This window comes from Sinocyclocheilus grahami, unplaced genomic scaffold (genome assembly GCF_001515645.1).
Source record: "Sinocyclocheilus grahami isolate Dianchi unplaced genomic scaffold, SAMN03320097.WGS_v1.1 scaffold390.1, whole genome shotgun sequence".
NCBI classification, from domain to species: Eukaryota; Metazoa; Chordata; class Actinopteri; order Cypriniformes; family Cyprinidae; genus Sinocyclocheilus; species Sinocyclocheilus grahami.
In genome coordinates this window covers 441,466-453,753 of record NW_015505569.1, presented here as the reverse complement: position 1 = coordinate 453,753, position 12,288 = coordinate 441,466, and the positions used below count along the sequence as shown (strand labels likewise).

The following is a 12,288-nucleotide window of genomic DNA, read 5'->3' as shown; positions in this document are numbered from 1 at the left end:
AGTGCAAGAGTCTGTCTACAACACCAGCATGCACACCAGGTGACTCGCATACGCATTTACACACGCACACGCCTGCAAAAACATACAAATGTGCTCAACGGCACTTTGAACTTCTCCTGCTTGCAGCCTGTAAGTCGGTGTCAGACACCAAATCGATGGTTCCCATCGTGAAGCAGCCTGTGTTCCTGCGCAGTATGTCCGCTCCCTCAGATTTGGAAATGATTGCCAACAGTGATGTGGAGTTCACACATGGAGCACAAAGGTACCTCAGACTCAGCAGAAGCACCAAATCACGGTTAAAGAATGAATATATGCACACCTATAAGAACACATCACTTGAATTTTGCATTAATGCACCAAGTATCTACAGTTCTGGACGACCACAAATAGCCTACAGTTAGAATAATAAACTACATTATTACATAAACAGCTAAGAACTGTTTGTTATGATTATTATTATTATTATTAAAACGGAATTTATTTATTTAGTTTTTTGTATTTATACATTTATTTATTTATACATATTAGCATTTATTTATACATTTATCAATGCATTTATTTATTAATACATTTATGCATTTATTTATTACTATATTTATTTGTGCATTTATTTATTAATTTATGGATATATTTTTTTAATTTATTTTTTTGTTAAAATACTTTCTCCTATGACAGCTTAATTTGCCATTCAAAGTTCAGTTTTTTTTTACTTGGCTTATTGCTGTAATAAGTAAATTCAGGTTTATGCATTTATTTATGTAATTTATTTATGCATTTTTTTCCTTATTTATATTTTTATTCATGCATATATTTTTATTTATGCATTTATTTATTTTTACATGTGTGAATTTATTTGTGCATTTAATTATGCATATATTTTTATTTATGCATGTTAAAATACTTTCTCCTTTGGACTGTTCAATAAATTAATAATTTAGTGACATTTATTGCTCAAAAATTACACCTTTTTTTATTGCTAATGTTTTTTCAGGGTTTTTTTTTTGCTTAAATTGCATGCCAGTTTTAATTTTTTTTTTACTTATTACTAAAGTTAGGTCAATTCCAGCATTCATTTATGCATTTTATGTTTGCATTTGTTTCTCTATTTATGCATTAATTATGCTTTTATTTCTGCATGCATTTTATTTATGCATTTATGTATTTATTTGTTTTATTTAATAATTAATATTGAATAATTTGTTACTAAATAAACCCTTTAGGAACATTTGCCAATTACACACATCAGTTTTAATGTTGTGTTAATGTTATGATTTTTTATTTTAATTGGCCTATTGCTTTAATAGGTAAATTCTAAACATTGCTACAATTTTTTACTAACTAATTGCCTGAGGTTTTTTTTTTGCTTAAATTGCATGCCAGTTTTAATTTTTTTTTTACTTATTACTAAAGTTAGGTCAATTCCAGCATTCATTTATGCATTTTATGTTTGCATTTGTTTCTCTATTTATGCATTAATTATGCTTTTATTTCTGCATGCATTTTATTTATGCATTTATGTATTTATTTGTTTTATTTAATAATTAATATTGAATAATTTGTTACTAAATAAACCCTTTAGGAACATTTGCCAATTACACACATCAGTTTTAATGTTGTGTTAATGTTATGATTTTTTATTTTAATTGGCCTATTGCTTTAATAGGTAAATTCTAAACATTGCTACAATTTTTTACTAACTAATTGCCTGTCTGTCTGTGGGTCTAGGAGGCGCCTCCATCCATCCAGTCACCGGAGCAGCTCTTTTACTCTGCTGCAGTCGTTGGCCATTGAAGACCGCAAGGACAAGCCCACGTACAGCGTGCTGCTGGGACAGCTGTTCGCCTTCATAGGAACCACTCCTGATCAGACCGTAAGATTAGACAGTCGCATCGCTCACTGACTAACATCCCTGTGGCCATTCAGCTCTTAAAGTGCGTCTTCTGCCTGCAGGTGTCCAGCAGCAGCTTCTTGTCCGCGGCTCAGACGCGCTGGAGGAGAGGCCGCACCCGGAGACAGGCTCTGGTTCACATGAGGGAGCTGCTCACCACCGCTGTTCGGGTCGGAGGAGTCACACATCTGGTCGGGCCCGTTACCATGGTGCTGCAAGGCGGACCGCGGTACATTTAACCTCAGATATTTACACATGCGCTACACTCTTTCAAAAAATCACTCTTACTGACCCCAAACTGTTGAGGTCAGAAATTCATCTTTTTTTTATTTTAATTTTTTTATATAAAGTAATGCATACTTTTATTCAGCAAACGTGACCGTTAAAACATTTCTAATGTTACAAGATTTCCATTTCAAATAAATGCTGTTCAGTAGAGCTGCGACAATAAATCGATGCATCGCAAATCGAGAAATGATTCTGCACCGATTCTGCGATTTTCCGAAGGCATCGTGATTCTCTCTTGAATCGATTCTGAGTTTAGTTTTAAAATCGCGATGCATCGATTTATTGTCCCAGCCCTACTGTTCAGTGAACTTTCTGTTCATCAAAGAATCCCGAAAAATAAAATGCATCACAGTTTCCACAAAAATATGAAGCTGCACAACTGTTCTCAACATTGAAATTAATCAGAAGTTTTTTCTTGAGCCATAGGGGTGTGCCTACATTTATCATCTATGATAATATCATAATTGTTGTTTTAATGATATGCACGCTGATATTATCAGTCACTGTGCAAAAAACAAACAAAAACATGTCTTGAGAGTGCAAAAGCATTCATTACATGATGAGGCCTATCAGAATGCACCTATCATTAAAGCTATGAATGCAAAAAAATATCCCTGTTTGGGTTTTTGTTTTTTATATGTATATGATGTGATATAGTTGAGTACTATCACACAAGCAAGGGTGCTCTTTTCCCGAATATCAGCACGTGAGCTTGATCACAAATGTGGTGTTGATTTTATACAACAGTTCAACAAACAAGAAGTTAATATTGAGTCAGTTACATTTTAGACACAAAATTGTCCGTTTTTTTCTGTTTCGGCAACAGAAATAGTCCCAAACAAAGCCGGAGCAGAACACTTGTGCATCACAGAGCAACACTGCAGTGTTTCGTGCCTGAATTAATCTGTTTTTGAATGAATCATTTGCATCAATGATTCAATGATCCATTCATAAAGACAGCCACTTGCTTCGTTTCTAAATGAATCAGCTGTTTTGAACAAATTGTTTGAATGAATGATTCAATTAATCACTCATTAAGACAGGGACTTTCCGTCACCTACATGCCATTTTAGTGTCATATTTATTTATCCGTGACAGGCCTAAACCAGCCAAACACAAAAACACCCAGCAAAATATTGGGTTACACATTATTTTAAGGTGTCCTTGTTACAGTGTAATTATACATTTAAGTACTGAGTAATATTAATTAACTACATATACTTACTATATGGTTAGGATTAGGGTTTGGCTTAGGGTTACTTGCATGTAATAATGCATAATTAATTGTTATTATAATAGTAATAGTACTTAAAATAAAGTGTTACCAAATATTGTTTAATTATCATTATCGGAAAAATCCCCAAAAATGTTAAGATATTACATATCTGCTCGAGCAGCAAAGCAGCATATTAGAATGATTTCTGAAGATCATGTGACACTGAAGACTCGAGTAATGATGCTGAAAATACAGCTTTGACTCACAGGAATAAATTACATTTGACTATATATTACAATAGAAAACAGTTATTTTTAATTGTAATAATATTTCACAATTTTACTGTTTTAACTGCATTTTTAATCAAATAAATGCAGCCCTGGTGAGCTGAAGAGACTTCTTACCAACCCCAAACTTTTTATTTTTGGTTTAAAATTGGTAGATCGATCTGCAGAGTGTTGCATCTCTGCTGTGAAGCTTCAGTTGTCCATATGACTGTGTGTGTGTGTGTGTGTGTGTGTAGAGTGGAGGAACTGACCTGCGGTGGCATGATGGAGCAGGTCCAGGAGGCCTTTGGAGAGACCATGACGTCAGTGGTGTCTCTCTGCGCCCGTTACCCAATCGCCTGCGCCAACAGCATCGGCCTGCTGTGCACCATCCCCTACACCAGGCAAGCACTCCGATTCAGCTCTTATTGCATCAAATCAAATATGCAATTATGTAACATGACCTCGGTGACGTCAACAGAATAGGAAATTATTATTTCTTAGAAATAATGTGCACTGATTACTATTACAGTAACACTTGGAAAGTATATAAAAAAAAAGCAATTGGTGGCAATTTAGATATAATGTTCAATTAAAATCCCAACATGCTTTTTTACAGTAAAAAGTGCTATTTTTGTATAATTTATGTAGTATTAAAAAAAATCTATAAGGTAGCATTTCATTTTATATTTTCAGTTTTAATTTTAGTTTTAGCAATTTTGTTAGGTGCTTTAAAAATATATATTTTGAATAGTCTTAGATTTAAAATTCCAGCTTGCAATTACAGTTATTTTAGGATTGTTTATATACAATTATAGTTTTATTTATATTTTAAATTAGCTTTTATTTTTATATTTTCAGTTTTCTTTGTTTTTGTAATTTTCTGTGCTTGTCATTCATTTTTTTCCTTATTTCTATTTAGCTTTTTTTATTTTTATTTAAATTTTAGATGATGAATAATGTTGAATTTTAAATTTCTTGATATTATAGTAGCAGTGTTATTTTAGTATTATTTTTTGCATGCACTGGTAGTATTGATTAACATTTTAAATGAGCTTTTATTATAATATTTTCAGTTTTCATGTTAGTTTTATTAACATTTATTTTTTTTGTTTTTCTAATTTTATTTGAGTTTTAGGTGATGAATAATGTTGTCGTTATGGTGTTGAAAAATATTGATTTTAAAATCCAAATGTACTGTTACAGTATCAGTGTTATTAGCAGTTAGTATTATTTATTTACTATTATAGTATTTATTAAGATTTTAAATGAGCTTTTATATTTACATTTTAGTTTAAATTTGAGTGATTTTGTAATGTGCTTTTGCCATTTTATGCCCATTTATGTTTAGCTCATTTATTTTTATTTCAGTTTTAGATGATGAAAAATGTTGTAATTGTGATGCTGAATAACAGTAAATAGTTATTATTTTATATTTTCAGTTTAATTTTATTTTGTTTTAGTAGTTTTATGCAGTTTTGTAATTTTCTTTTGTGTTTTTCCTCAATATTTTTAATTAGCACATTTATTTTTATTACAGTTTTAGTCATTTTAGTACATTAATCTAAAATTGATTTTATTTCAGTAAGTTTCAGTAATTCTCATTTAAAAATTTCAATGCATATGTAGATTTTATTTAGCCTTTACTAGTTAAAGCTAACAATAACAACACTGTACAACAGAAAATATGTCAACACTAGCCAGAGCATAAGATTTTGATAGTATAGCGCTCTGTGTTGTTGTGGTCAGGAGTGAGGAGCAGTGTCTGGTGCGCAGCGGTCTGGTTCAGCTGATGGACAGACTGTGCAGTCTCAGCAGTCAGAGAGACAGCAGCTCCAGTGAGAAACAAACCAAAAAACAGAAAGTAGCTACGATGGCCTGGGCTGCTTTCCAGGTGCTCGCCAACCGCTGCATCGAGTGGGAAAAAGTCGAAGGTGAGCAAAGCTTGCGGTTCCAGAAGTATCACAGCAATCCTGTTCAGTGTTAACTGACGCTCACTGTTGTGAAATAGGCGGCTCCACAGATGCAGTGCATTCTGGGCTGGCACGACAGGTGTCTAGCCTGCTAACCAATCACCTGGCTCGCGCGACAGACTGCTGCGGGAACCAAGCGGCGGGAAACGACGCCCTGCAGGATGTGCTCAGTTTGCTCAACGATCTTTCCAGGTACTTCCTGTTTCACCTGAACCGCTTCTCTGTTAATAAAGCGGAGTGTTGTTAAATTCTCAATTCCTTTTGTTTCACTCATGTTTCAAGGATGTTCATTTTCTGCATGTTTATAAAAAGAAGTACACTTTAGCATACTATTTAAAACTAGCACTTTTTATTGAAGTTATACGCTTTAGAAGAATATACTTAAGTTTCTTCAAGTAAATGCTTTCAGACATTTAATTGCATCAATTAAATGCATTATATCAAATGCAATTAGCTTATCATTAGAGTGCTTTTTGAGCCACTTGAGTACATTTATGTGTAATTTCATAATTAAATTTGATTGAAATATGGCTGAATGTACTGACAAGCATGTATTTTAATGACATTTCTATTGTCGTGTATTTAAATATATTTGTAATTACACATTTGTAATAATGAAGTTGCAATTTAGAATATTTAAAATATATTAACTTTACATGTATTATTAAATAACACATTACAGTTATAATGATAATCAACTACTTTACATGTGCTCTAGTTTGTTAGTAACGCATCAAAATAAGTGTACTACTTTAAAACACGACAAATGATTAAAACATATTTTTAATGTGATTAAATATTAAAATAGCAGCATGATTTAAAATGTACTTTTTTATTACAAATGTCACTTTTTAAAAGTGTACTCAAGTGTGTTCAGAAACAGTCTGAGTCTCAATATTTCATCTATTTTGTGATGGATGTGATATTGAGAGAGAAATGGATACATTTGTGACCGGAAAAATGCATTTAATAAAAAAATTCAGTGGAGTTTGGATGGCACCCGGTGTCTGTTTTTGGTATAACGCCTAAACAAAATTGCACAGGAACCTCAATTTTTTTTTTATCAACTTCAAATTTAGAACACAACTTATTTAAACATGTGGCTTAATTGTATAGCAAGTTTGGATTAAAAACTATTTTGTGAAATAATATATAAATACAGTACAGTACATTTTCTTTACAGTAAATTTAAACTTGTATAACTTTTTTATACTTGTATTTTTGTTTTTATTATTATTTCACTTATGCAATAATCTGCTGATTGTCTTCTTGAAAAACAGACCAACCTTAGGTCTGTATTCAAAAGCGTTTTATGAATTATAACAATTTAAGTTTGGATAATGCACTTTCATGTCTATGTTCAAAATTGGGGGGTGACCGTTACAGGGTTTTAAAACATATTTTAATATGATTAAATATTTAACTATTAACATGATTTAAAATGTACTTCAAAGTAAAACTTTTAATTTGACATTATTACAAAGGTCACTTTTTAAAAGTGTACTTAAGTGTGTTCAGAAACAGTCATGAAAGTGTCTCTCTTTAAGTCACTTAAGTGGCCTTTTATTTCATTAATATTATATTATTTGTAAGTACAGTTTCTAAAAATGTTCTTTTAAGATTTGAAGTAGCCTAAAAGTGCACATTCAATACAATTAAGTGCACTTCTTGTTCACAAGGGCATCCAGATTTGTCTTTAAAACTCATGTTTTATACATCAGTAAATTAAGACAATGCCTAAATGGTTAACTAGTATTTATTGTTACTTTAACCACAATAAATAAACTGTAATTTTATTGCATACAAATAATAAAATAATAATATTAATAAAAGTTATGTATTCAAATTATACTGATATAAGTCTAATTTCCTAAAGTTTGGTTCTTAAAGGTTTAAGTACACATGAACATGATAAGTAATCGCTGCAGTGAGTGTGACATGTGACATTTGAGATAATCTGCCAATCAGTAAAGCAAAGCGATTCATTTTGTGAATCATTTTTGATCAATTGAGGAACCTGCTCAAAAGAGTCATTATGAATCGCACTACACTGGCGATTCTGCATGCAGCTGATACACACAACAAACATTTATTTTAGTGTTTCAGCAGTCCAGTAGTAATTAAACTCTGCATAACTTTCAACTTTTTGAATATTCTGTTTAAGTCTTAATTTAGGGATGCACGATATTGGATTTTTGCCGATAATCTTCAACTCATTTTGGCCGATACCGATATATAATTATTTTTTAATTTGGGTTAGTTTTTAACAAGAACTTATTTGTTAGAATTAAATAAACAATATTATAAATAATAAAGTTGTTTTAAATCCGTGTATCATTCGATCATTCGTTTTTTTGATTTAATATTGAAAGTAGAAAAATGAGAAAACGGCTCCTTTTTCGTTATTTTGTTTTTTTCCAAAAAAACGAAAATGAAAATTCAGCTTAAATTTTCATTTTTCGTTCATGGGTGGAAAAATGAATAAACAGCTTGAATATTCGATTTCTACACGTGGGCGGGAATTAAACGCACCTTTCTGCTGATTGGTCAGCCGAAGATCAAACCGTGCCGTCATCAGTTCTTCTGCAGTATCATGCAGCAGAATAATAGTCCTCCACTGCTGCAGTTGTATGGATTCTTAACGCATTTATTGCAACTACATTTAATCTTTTTTCATCAAACAAACAGGCTAATGAATAGCTGGACACAACTCGTACCGGGGCAGAGTCTAGACAGGGCTTTCTTCTGTGTAGATATAAATTATATTCTTTGCATCAGCTGGGCATGGCAGAGTATGATATGACAGCTATCTTAGCCTACCCTGCTCACCCAGTAAGTCTGTTTGTTTGTTTAATTAAGAAATTAATTAATTTGTTTCAAAATATTTTAAACTCTAAGACAAAAAGGAAAGAATAATAAATTGGCTTGGGTTGACCAATGTTCATGCAAGAACTGTCATTCTGACTGACAACCGGAGAACAACCGATATTAAATAGCCTACTGTTAGAGTTATATAATGTAGTCTTGTGTTTTATTAAAATTTATTATAATTGATATCTCAAAAGGATATGCACTTGTGCGCAGCACTGCAATGCAAGATTTTCATAAAATATAATAACTTGCCATTTCCATTTGTTTCTCACCAAACTCTCAGAATACCTTCAGAATGCACAGGAAATAAGCAGCAGTCATATTTAAAGCAGTTTAAATTAATATTGAGTACTGATTGATGTTCACTTGGATTTTTTTCCCCCATCGAGGGGAAATAACTTAATACTAACTTAATATTTGTAGCCATATGGTAAAATGTATATTTTTAATTGTGTAACGTTACATTCAAAATAACTACAAAATGTCATGCCTTTGAAAAATAAAGAGAACAACAGAATGCGCTGCTTTAGTGCGTCTCGGTCTCTTTGAACATCTTTCTGACGCATGCCACAAACATGAACATGATATATAATTATTTTTTAATTTGGGTTAGTTTTTAACAAGAACTTATTTGTTAGAATTAAATAAACAATATTATAATTATTTTATAATGACAGTACATTGAAGATTTGAAAATAACTATAAATAAACTATATATTAATCACTGCATTTTTTTTTCAGAGAGATGCGGTAACCTTTACGTTTTATTTTATGATTTAACATTTGTAAATGGTCTAAAGCAAAATCTTTTAGAGCTCATAATTTGTTTTAAAAATATAACATATTACACGTTAATGAATAAATCATTATATATCAAGTTATTTAGTTTAAGTGTCATGTTTGTGATTTATTTATTTTTTGTTCATGTAAGCTTCTGACCTTTTAAATCAAAATACTCATGATTTTATGGCATCAATTAATGCTTTATTTAATCAGAAACAGTCTAAATATTATTAGTGTATTTTGCTTTCATTTTATTAGAAGTAGGCCAACAGCGCCCCCTACGGAAATAAAACTCCTTACCGAACAGGCATTAGGACCCGGGGGAGGCTGCCGCTGCACGTGCTATCACTGTTTACTCTATCATACACTGAACGCATTCTCAGTTTAAATGCAGCGATCCAAAACATTTAATCCAATCACCATTCAGGCAAAACTTTGCTTCTAGATGAGCCACACTACTGACGTGATCTAATCGCTAGCACACCCTGAGCACATTTGAGTTAATGCATTCCTCTTATCGGCAAGACATATCGGCATAATTTTTCATATCGGGCCGATGCCGATATTTACATTTAAAGCCATTATCGGCCGATTCCGATATTGGTCCAATAATATCGTGCATCCCTATTCTTAATGGATTTACCTGATTTTCCCCAGTTTGAACTGTTGCATCTCTCTTTCTGCTCTTCCAGGAGCCACATTGGCAAAACCATCCTGAGCCAGCCTGCCTGCGTGTCTAAACTCCTGTCTCTGCTCCTGGACCAGCGGCCCTCGCCCAAACTGGTGCTGATCATCCTGCAGCTGTGCCGCGCTGCGCTGCCGCTCATGAGTGTGGAGGATTGTGGGAATGTAGCGCTGCCGTCCTGGAGCTACGCGACGAATGCGCTGGACGCAGAGCAGCAGGAGGCCAGTGATCCTGCCTTCCGCATCGCGTCGCTGCTGCTGGCCAAGCTGGCGGACTACGTGGTGCCAGGTGCGAGAGAATGCAGCTTGGGTTTAATAAAAATAATGAAGGGTCTCTCAAATGTATCATGTTTTATGTGCCTTTGTGTTCAGGCCAAAGACTGTAACCTTCACTCTATAACTGGCTTTGGGGTCGATACAATTTTTGAACATTAAAGTCTGTTCTGCTTTTTGATCAGAAACACAGTACAAACTGTAATATTGTGAAATGTTATTATAATTTAAAATAGCTGTTTTCTATGTGAATATCTGTTCTCAAAGCTGTATTTTCAGCATCATTACTCCAGTCTTCAGTGTCAAATGATCTTCAGAAATCAGTATAATATGCTGATTTGCTGCTCAAGAAACATTTCTGATTATTATCAATGTTGAAAACAATTGTGCTGCCTGATGTTTTTGTGGAAACTGTGATGCAATTAATTTTTCGCAATTATTTGATAAATAGAAAGCTCAAAGAACAGTGTTTATTTCAAATAGACATTTTCTGTAGCTGTATTTTTACTACTTTTTCCAATATTATCATTTTTGGTCATTTAAATACATCCTTGCAACTGAGGGACGTTATAGTTTGCTAAAACTAAAAGAAAAAAATGTTCTGCTTGAAATAACTTAAAATAAATAAATGTAACTTATTTTAATTTCTGCTAGTTGCACAGCATTTCTCATTTTTATTTAGTTTCACTTGATCTACTAAGTTAATTAAAACTGTTTATTTCAGTCTTAGTTTATATAGTTGTAATAAAAACTATATAGACAGTTTTCAAAAATACAAACTAAAAAAAATGTTGAAAATATGCAACAAAATTACTACTTTAACTTAACTTGCCAATTCACAGGTGCTATTTTTTACTTTATTTTACTTTCAGGCACTATTTGTGACCCTGCAGCACAAAAGCAGTCATAAGTCGCTGGGGTATATTTGTAGCAATAGCCAACAATACATTTTATGGGTCAAAATTATTGAGGTTTCTTTTATGCCAAAAATCATTAGGATATTAAGTAAAGATCATGTTCCATGAAGATATTATGTAAATGTCCTACTGCAAATATATCAAAACTTAGTTTTTGATTAGTAATATGCACCCTCAGATTCTAGATTTTCAAATAGTTGTATCTCGGCCAAATATTGTCCGATCCTAACAAACCATAATTCAATGGAAAGCTTATTTATTCAGCTTTCAGATGATGCATAAATCTGAAATTCGAAAAATTGACCCTTATGACTGGTTTTGTGGTCCAGGGTCACATTTGATCATTTATTTATGTATTAATAATTTACCTGTAATAGTTCTAATATTACCTAATGCTTTATCAACATGCTTATGTAATTTTTTTATGTCCTCTCTTAGGTTTCCAGACGTTGCTCTCCCCCAGCGCCTCTGAGGCCGACACCAGTCTGACACGGGCCTGTCCGAAGAGCAGTGCTAAGACCGACAGAGACACTAGCGAGGAGGGTGAAGCCGTGGATGGCAAGCTGTCCATTTTCATCCATAAGAGAGAAGACCAGTCGTCCCATGAGGTGCTTCAGCCGTTACTCAGGTAAAACACACTCACCTCACTGAACACCTGGATTCGGACACGGTATTGGAGAAGTTGAGACTGACGCCAGTGTTTGCGTGACACCTTGCAGCAGCTCAGAGGGTCGTCCCTTCCGCCTCGGCACCGGAGCGAACATGGAGAAGGTGGTGAAGATGGATCGGGACATGACGAAGGTCAGCTCTGGTTTAGTGGCGATGGGTTTGGGGAGCAGAAAGCAATGCTGGAAGAGTGAAATGCCTGTGTTCTGCAGAGCGGCTGCTGTGAGGTGATCACGGAGGAGGCTTCGTCTGCTCTGCGGAAAGCCAATAAGTGGGCTCAGTCTGGGCTTATTGTTAGTGTGGGTCCTCCGATAGAGAGCACAGGCCAGGAGAATGCTGGGATATCCACCACAGGTGACAAGAAGAAAACCGCCCAGTCCACAGTGTGCAGAGAGAGGAACGCTGAGCTGGCTCGGTAAGCATCTTCATAAGGTCTTCCAGTTTTATGTGCTGCATACCTGCA

The 12,288-nt window shown here is 33.7% G+C and overlaps 1 protein-coding gene across 1 annotated transcript in view; it reads left to right on the top strand.

The window, feature by feature from the left end:
* LOC107550171 (probable E3 ubiquitin-protein ligase HECTD4) overlaps positions 1 to 12,288 on the top strand; it is a 112,965-nt gene that overhangs the window by 46,702 nt on the left and 53,975 nt on the right. Inside the window, exons 26-35 of the mRNA XM_016231408.1 lie at positions 3 to 39; positions 127 to 262; positions 1,726 to 1,870; positions 1,951 to 2,117; positions 3,916 to 4,062; positions 5,408 to 5,592; positions 5,670 to 5,823; positions 9,978 to 10,258; positions 11,598 to 11,787; positions 11,879 to 11,960. Coding sequence (XP_016086894.1) covers positions 3 to 39; positions 127 to 262; positions 1,726 to 1,870; positions 1,951 to 2,117; positions 3,916 to 4,062; positions 5,408 to 5,592; positions 5,670 to 5,823; positions 9,978 to 10,258; positions 11,598 to 11,787; positions 11,879 to 11,960 — 1,524 coding nt within the window. The remainder of the gene's footprint in view (positions 1 to 2; positions 40 to 126; positions 263 to 1,725; positions 1,871 to 1,950; positions 2,118 to 3,915; positions 4,063 to 5,407; positions 5,593 to 5,669; positions 5,824 to 9,977; positions 10,259 to 11,597; positions 11,788 to 11,878; positions 11,961 to 12,288) is intronic.